A 9,253-nucleotide genomic window follows, 5' to 3' on the forward strand; every position below is an offset into this window, starting at 1 on the left:
CCAACCGGGGTATGTAGGCTGTCTCGAAGCGCTCCTCGATTCGAGATTCCTCCGTGCTGGTTTCCGGCTGGAGCCCTTATCAGGGATGTGGGAGATCTCTTACGAAGATTCTCCCCAAAAGAAGGGGGGCTGTGGGAGATCTCTTACGAAGATTCTCCCCAAAAGAAGGGGGGCTGCTCTGCTTCTTCTTGTTTGCACCATTAGATAGATGAGGGACTGGACCTCGATTCGAGATCTTCGAGTTCCATCGGCCTGATATGCCGCTTTGGCTTGTTTTTGCTGGGTTGTTCTTCCCAACTGGCGTTTCATTCCTTTTGGTCCATGGAAGAACTACGCGATTTTGCTACGAAATCCCCACAGACGGCGCCAAATTGTTTGATTCAAAAGTTATTACATATCTTATGAATGCAAAACAATACGAATAAATTACGGGAAAATCATAGCAAATCGTAATAATCCATTGGACCATAAGAAGGAAGCGAAAAGCAGTACTCAGGATTAGGGGGAGAGGTATTTAAAAGCCTTTATTGATAAGTATGGTTTGGTCTGCCTCTCCATGAAGAGGTTCAAAGCCTTACAATGGTGTTTTCACTTCCCGTAAGAAGGGTGTGTTTTTCTCTTCTCTCTCTCTCCTCCATAGTGATGAAGAAGCAGCCCCCTTTCTAGGGCTTCCACTCTTAGTATTTATAGCTGTGGGCTTCGTGAGCTGGCAATAAATGGCCGTGACCACGTTGGGATCTCGCCTTTATGGTGGCGGATAGGCCATGGCCTTGTCGATCGAGCCGGATGCGGATTGAACATCGTCAATTCTGAGTGGTCGTACCACTAATTAATCATGAATTAGCTTGAAACGGGATTAGCCTCGTTAATTATCGTGGGGTCGGATTCTGACCCATACACAAAGAAAGAAAGAGACGTCCAAAGATGAAAACGGTGCTTGAGCTTCTCCATCCACACAGCAGCATGCAATATCAACCTTTTGAGTAATTACGTCAGGTTAGAATACTACTACTTGACTAGGGCCTACATTGATAATGACTAATAAGCTATCACTAATCATATAAATGTCATGAATGGTTTACTATCACAAAATTTAAGAGATAGTCAATTATCGGAATTAGTTTAGAGTTACATTTATCTATCGTTTGGTTACTGATATTAACTAATATATAGGATAAACTTATTAGAACCAAACGACCCTTAACTGTGGGATAAATAAGGATATGCCGTGGGTTGATTAACTATCCTACCTTGGAGTATATGGGATCACTAACACTATTATTTAACTATATAATTTACACCAATATTAGCTAAAAGTCATAACCAATATGGAATAAATGCAATGCCAAAAATCTATTCTAGGATTAGATCCTTATCTCAATAATCAAACAACTCCTAAGAGTATTGTTAAGAAAATTCTTTCATTAAAAACTTCGTATTAAATTAAACATGGCTGTATAATATAACTAAAGAAAATTATGTATAAATTAATTCTTCAATCATTAACTAGTAATCTCGGGTTCAAGTCGTAAAAATGAATTGCCCTCACCAATTCAAATGAGTTGGGGTTAAATAAAAGTAGAGAATATCCATTATTTACTTTTTCTAGTCGTATACAAAAATTATATATTGATTATATACAATTACATATATATAATACACAAATTATGTATTTATATATATATATATATATATATATATATATATATATATATATATATATATATATTCAACGGCTATTTTTATTTAATTAGTTGGATGAGCCACTATTTGGATTAATACTTTAAAAAAAAAAATTACGTGCAATCAAACGTCACACAAACTAGTGCATTTGTCTAGAGAAAATCTCACCTTTTTTTTCTCTGGGTCCGTTACTTTGACCTTTGACTGAATCTGTATCACCCCTTTTCCGCTTTTACTCTCTCCGCAACGTGCACTCCACATACCCCCTATTTATACTCCTTGCTCTGTTCACTCTTCCCCGCTCTCTGCAACTGCAACCCTAATTCTCAATCTCTCCGTCTCTCTCACTACTATAATGGCGGACAACAAACAACAGAGTTTTTCTCCCGGTGACCGGCGACAACCAAGTCGGTTACAACGGCGAGCGCCGGCTTCTATACAAGTAAATCGCGCAACCGATTGGAATGTGGCGATACCGCTTCTATCGCCGCTGATAACTTCTCCGACTTCTCCCGAATCGGACAACTTAAAGGCGGCGATAAACTCGTTTTCCAGCTCAGCTCATAAGGAAGACTTGAGGAAAGAGCATTTGGAGAAGCCGATGATGGTGTTTAAGAAATGGCAGCATCCGGCGGCCCCGTTTTGCTACGAGCCGGCCCCGTTGGTGCCTTTTGTATGTACAGGAAGCACCGATAGACGATGAAAGTAAAATATCCGAATCTTAATCTGAGGTTGTAGCTGTTGATACGATCTGACGGACAATATTCCTTTTCGCGATCTGTAATTTGCAGAAGGAATATAGAAGATGTAGTTCTAGCCTTTTAAAATATTAAACTCTGTTGATAAACTGTAGCTGCTTTAGCTCCTTTTTTTCCTTGCAATCAGTACAATTATTAAGTTTTGGTTACTGATTATGAATGATACTATGAATATCCATTGAGAAAACTCAAAATGAGACTGGGGAAATGTAGTTCCTTTTTGCTACTATCTTTTAAGTAATATCCAGTGAATTTGCGGACATTATGATTAATTCAGCATATACCTGTATTATTCTTCTTAGGTTTCCACAATGTTCAGTTTGAAAATCAATATCTCTAAGCTTTGCTAGTTCTATGTCACTTTGAAAATTACTTTCATTAATTTATCTAACAGACTCATGTTTGATTTGTTTAGTGATTGAAAAAAATGTTATTCCAATTTGTATTCGCAATATGTATGTTTCTTAAATCTTAACCAAACAAATAAGCCTGAACAATTAAGTCCCTCTTTCCTTCTGAAAATGGCATTTCTGACCAGGATAAAAGGTTAAACTAAAAAGGAAGACAGCTCTTGAATTGACAGGTGGAGGAGCATCCTTTTCTCATAGCAGACACTGCCACTGCTCTAATCCACGAATTTTCTAATCCAAAAATATGTAACCGCAACAGCACGGGAAAAATGTAATTATCACTGAATAAACACATTTTCCCTCCGTTAAAAGTTTAGCTGTTTTATGACTCTGCTGTTACAAAAATGGAGTATATTTGTCCTTATTTACAAATTCAACTAACGGAATCTAAAACAACCAGAAAAAATTACAATCTTTTAACGGAAAAGGGCAAAAGTGCTCTCTTCGCATTGTACGGGTACAATTTTGGCCCCTTCAGTCTTCTTTAGAAAAAAATCTAACTAATGCCTTTTTTGTTGCCTTAATTAATACTTATTCTAGACTAAGATTATTTGGTTAGAACGATATTTAAATTGACAGCATTGGAAGTTATTATCTTTCCTAAATTCTAAGTACCCATCTACTCTTTGTTGCGTGTTTGTGCTCACAAACCTATATGAATTGGTGTTTGTATTTTAATCTATATCTATATATATACTATATTAGAAGCACGAAAACCCTTAGCGAAATGTCGTTCGCCATTCTTATCCTTTAAAAATTGATTTCACACTGGACAAGATAGTCATTTAATTATTTTTTCTAATATTTAGATCTTTGAAATCAACTTATTAAAATCTTTCCTTATTTGAATTATGTAAAGATTCCTAATATTTAGGACTTCAAAGTCCAAAAAATTTAGCTTATATAATTATAGTATCTTCGATACGAACGTTTTATTTGTCAAATAAATTGACGTGAATGAAATAGTGGAGGTGCTAATTTCTTGATAGTATCAGTTTTTCATTAAGGTCAAAATAAGTACAATACAAAAATATGCATGGTTAAATGTCACGGTATCAATTAATGATGAATAATTTATTCAATGATCAATTTCACATTTCTATATTATATGTAAACCACCTTTCACTTAAATAATATGTTTTCTTATTTTTATACAATATTTTACAACTACAGTCAATAATTAAACAAATAAATAAGAAATATTTACGAATTTAAAGAGAGAGAGAGAGAGAGAGAAATAATTGGTAAGAGTCAATAAACATAAAAAGCTAAGCTATTATCCAAATCGATTTTTTTATTGGCTTCATCCCGAACGTCCCATTACTGATGGGGAAACCTGTTCGGAAAGAGATATTTATTAAATAATAAAAGCGGCGTTATCCCTAAACTTTAAGAACACACAAAGAAATCATGCAACAAAGTAAAATGTCATATCGATTTTTTATCCTTCGAAAATAAAATAATTATTAAATAAAAAATTATTATTAAATGTAAATATTCAACACTTGAAATGAGATAATTAAATTATTTCATTTAATGTAAAGATAAATAATTAAGTTTTTATATTAACATATTGCGGGAGAATTCAATTCAATTCAATTTTTTTTCAAATTAATTATATACATATTTTTATTTTTTCAAGTTGACAAAACTCCTTACATATACAAATTTATTTTCATAAGAAGAATGTTGGTAAAGAAAGAAAAAAATATTATAAAATCGATTATTGAATAGTATTAAAAATCGAATTGGCTAAGTGCAAACCTGAAGCTATACTTAATATAAGACAAAATGTGAATGAGTCGTTTTTTTTTTTTTTTTTTTTTTTTTTGCTTTCATTCTAACAAATAAGAACTCCTATATTTTTTATATTAATTTATTTATTGTAAAATAATATTACCTTAACATTAGTCATTTTTTGACTTTACGCTTGTGAGTTATAATACATAAGAGCCGCAGGGCCAACGATAATTTCAAAATTTCTAAGAGATTTAGTTTTCCAATTTTGTGTTTCACAAAATTTAAATAAGAGTGATTAAACTATTTTGTGTTACTTATTTATTTTTCGTATTAGGTCATAAACATAACAATAATATTCATGAGATATTTCTATAAAACTTCACGAAAAATCACAGTAAAGCATCCAAGGATTTATGCGACGCATAATTTCTTGCTTAATTATACTATCTATATAAGATTAACTTATATTATTTTCAGGAACGTATATTCTTTTTTTTACTCTTTATTTTGTGACTCAAATATATTACTATTTAACTATTTAGATAATTTATAGAAATTATGTACTCATTGATATAGGGTGCACTAGTGACAATCTTTATACCCTTTACTCAAATGTTCCTTTTATAGTCTTACTTTATTTATGTTGGTTAATGGGATTTTTATTTATGCATAAGACTAAAGTATTACAATAGTGCTAAAGTTGCTCGGTACATCATCAGTACCATTAGCAGGGATAATACAGTAGAACCGGAATTTTTCTTTGAATAGGCTAGCCAAATAGGATATATAAATATTTATTTATTTTAAAATATTTTCTAAAATTATGTACTCATAAATATAGGATAAACGCGCAAAGCGCGTACCTTAAAACTAGTTTAAGATAAATATGAATTGGTATTTATATTTATCACATAGTATGAATTTTATGTTCTATCTACTCTTAAATCAATAAAAACAAGGAATTTGAATTTCAAATTAACATTTGCTAAATTAGTATATTTTGACTTCTGGCAATTTATAACATAACTATTGCGAAGATCTTTTAGTTAACATTTTGAAGAAATAAGGAAGACTGAATTAAGCAAAGTAATAAAACCCAAATGCTAATTTGTCTAATCAGTCCCTCGTAGTTTATATTCTTAGACGATTCTTTTCACTGCGTTCTATTATATTAATTCTTACTTATTTATCTTTTTTTTCTTTTATTTCTGCATACAATAATTACATTATGTGACTTTTTGAAGATTTTAAAATTTTTACATTAAGGTTGCAAATGAATAAACGAGTACTAGCCAACTAAAAGGAGCTAAACTTGCCCCTAAACTATGTGGAAAGAGCACTTATGCCCTTTTTCCATTAAAATTTGAATTTATTGTATTTTATTAAAGATTCCGTTAACTGAATTTGAGAATTAGGCAAATTTGGCCCACTTTTATAACGGCAGGGACATAAAACAACCGAAGTTTTAACGGAGGGCAAATGTTGCCCTGAGCGAAAAAGTACAGAGGCAATTATGGCCCTTTTTCGTTGAACTAGTATCTATGAACGTGCATTGCACGTTAATAATAACAAGTGATGATTTAAACATTTATTTATATGAAAGAACAATAATATTTAATTAATGAGAGAAATTTTATGTATAATAACACAACAATCATCTAAATGTCAAAAAATATTATTACATTAGCATAATACATGAATTTAAAATAAAGGGACATCATCAAAACTACACAAATGATCAATTTTGTCATGTTAGTTAGATAATTATGTATTATAGTTTAAGATTATTTAATGTGATGATATCTTGACGAACACTTCTTCGTGGACAATTTTTTTTGTGTATTTTTTTCTTAATGCTTTGGCTGCTCTGCCTACCAGAACTCTTGTTGTCGATTTTGATATCTCTCTTGAAAGGGCAACATGTAGTTTTCATGCAAGAAAATATATTGCGGTAAATACAATCCAATATTTAGAATGTTTGTCTTTGTGCTTTATTTATTATATTTGCAAAACATAAACATACTAAAAAATATTTTCACACAAATTTAAAAGGATATTCCTTAGTTTCGGAAGACGAAAGTTGAATTCAGGGAGAAGAATATACTTAGAAGCACATTGACCAGTATAATAAATTTTGCATGTATGACGTTATTGTCAAAACTTCTATATACCATATGTGTTCTAGTATATAAGTTATTCGGCGTATCTAAGTTTTCAGTAGCATGGCAAGCATATTTTTCTTCAAAATTAACCTATATACAGTGGAAGGTCAATTTTAACTTAGTCTATTATATATACAGTGCCACTAACATATGTAAGAAATAATAAACTTGATAACAAACATGCATGGCAGAAGGCCACTTGGTATTAAAGTATTGAAGTATTCTTCTTGGTAGTAATTATTGGTATCATTTTCTGCTGAGTCAAAAACTGAAAAACATGTTGTTTTTACTATAAAATTTTGCAATCAACCTTTTATTTAGTTGATCAACATATTCATTTATGCTAGCTAAGATATCTTTTTAATTCTATCATGCGATTTGCACAAATTGCATCTAAATCTAATGATAAAAATATTTCTCTTAATAAATGCACCACCATTGCCATTGGGATTGATAACCAAGTGTTCACGAAGAAACAAATTATCTTTTATTTCGTTTCCGACACGAAGCAAGAAGACATTGAATGCTGGATCTGTTCTTACTTTATATTTCTTGTGAGTTGAATCTTTTTCATTTGAGGCCAGAATTATAACTTTGGCAAGTTAGCTTTTACGGTCTCTAATTTTGTCGATTTTGGAACTACTGGTAGTATTTGACAGAAATCACCTCCCAAACCATTAATTTTTCACCAAATGGTTATTAATATCCAATATATCTCCAGAACCCCAGCAATTATTTCGATCGTTTGACACTTAGCCATAAGTGATTCATCCCATATTATCAATTTAACTTTCCTTATAAATATAGCATCATTGCTCTACTTTGATATATTTGTGATGGTTATTTAAGTCGTTTGAAGAGGTATATTAAATCTAAAGTCGGTGGCCTCACAATAAAATCGTTGTTGGTATACCACTTACTATTACTGCTAACAGTGTCATGCCTCTTGATATGATATTTGCAAGTAATGCATGACATAGGAATATTATTTCGATTCCACCAGAGGCATCTATAAAAAATAATTCTGTTATACCAGAGCCAACTCTTTATAATATAATCTTGAAACCTTGTTCTTGATTAGGATTTTGCTTTGATTGTGCTTCCTCGTACACTTGTATAGTATTTTGATTCTTAATAATGTACTAACCTTTTTACTTTGTGTTCTAACGCTCTTTTTATGGAATAAATTTATGTACCCTAAGATTTTTTTAACTTGAATAAGATTTTTACTCATATGATGACATTTAAAAATAATTGAATTGGATTCTCTTGCCAAATAATTAATAAAAAGATTTAATTATTTAGTTTTAACACAAAAAAAATACTTTATTCTATATTGATTCAGATCTTAATATTATTTCATCTCTTGTAATTATAATTTTATCCACTGTAAATTTTATTTTCAAAGAGTAAAAGATCGATATGACATTCCACTTTTAGGTTGTTATGTTTGTAGAATCATTAGTGGTATTGACTCTTACCAACTATTTTTTTTCTCTTTCTCACACATTTATATTCTTAAATATTTTTTTAGTTGTTTTTTAATAATTTGATATTTATTAATATTACACGAAAAATTTATTTAAAAACTACTATATGAGTAGGAAAATAGTTCAAATATAATATTAAAATATGTTATCGTGGGGGTATTTGTTTTTCCTTAATTTCAACTCTTTATGCAATATATTTAATATTATTTTTATTTTTTCTTGGTATTGAACATTATGCAGTGGTAATGTATTGCTAATACAAAGGATTCTTATAAAATTGATTTTATTAAACCTTCATACATATTTTTAATAAGAATTTAATAGAAAAATTTTTATTAGTTTTATAATTTAAATATTAAAAATTAGCATAGAAGGTGTTGTAGTCCAAAAAATAGGTTATTGCGATTATGTCCTTTGCCTATGAGTTCTTCTGCTTAATATTTTAGGGCTATTTTGGTATATTAGTATTGCATTTATGCTTTTTTAATAATATAGTCTCTCCTTTTTTAAATAGATTTGGACAATATAATCCATTCTCAAATTAAATTAGTAATAGGACATTATAATGCGTTTTCAAATTAAATTAGTAACTAAAAATTTTAAGAAGTATATCTTAAAATTAATGATTACATGATTAAAGATATTTACATGTTCAATTTTATATGAATTAGATAGCCCGAAAGTAATTATACTAATAGGATTCCTAAAGGTAATCATGTAGGATTTCTAAAGGTAATCATGTAGGATTCCTAACGTGTAGTAATTATGTCCTAAAAGTAATAGGATTATAAGGCTAATATCTAGAATTCCAGTTATGTCCTTTTATTATGAGTTATTATGCTTAATATTATAAGGTTATTTTTGTAAACCGACATTGTATTCATGCTTTTATAATAATATAGATTTTAATTCTTTTAAGTTAGTTCGTTTTAGTTTCATCAATAATATTGTTGGACACACATTTGTGCTTTGTATTTAGGATGTAGATATATAGTTTATTTCATTGCTTA

The 9,253-nt window shown here is 30.3% G+C and overlaps 1 protein-coding gene across 1 annotated transcript; it reads left to right on the forward strand.

The window, feature by feature from the left end:
* On the forward strand, window positions 2,039-2,386 carry LOC109233711 (uncharacterized protein At4g14450, chloroplastic-like). The gene has a single exon (XM_019399577.1). It carries the CDS (start codon window positions 2,039-2,041, stop codon window positions 2,384-2,386), a length of 348 nt encoding a protein of 115 aa, XP_019255122.1.

Source organism: Nicotiana attenuata, chromosome 10 (genome assembly GCF_001879085.1).
Source record: "Nicotiana attenuata strain UT chromosome 10, NIATTr2, whole genome shotgun sequence".
NCBI lineage: Eukaryota > Viridiplantae > Streptophyta > Magnoliopsida > Solanales > Solanaceae > Nicotiana > Nicotiana attenuata.

Excerpts from the sequence above, each read along its gene's own strand:
- LOC109233711 (XM_019399577.1), top strand. The coding sequence starts at position 2,039 with ATGGCGGACAACAAACAACAGAGTTTTTCTCCCGGTGACCGGCGACAA.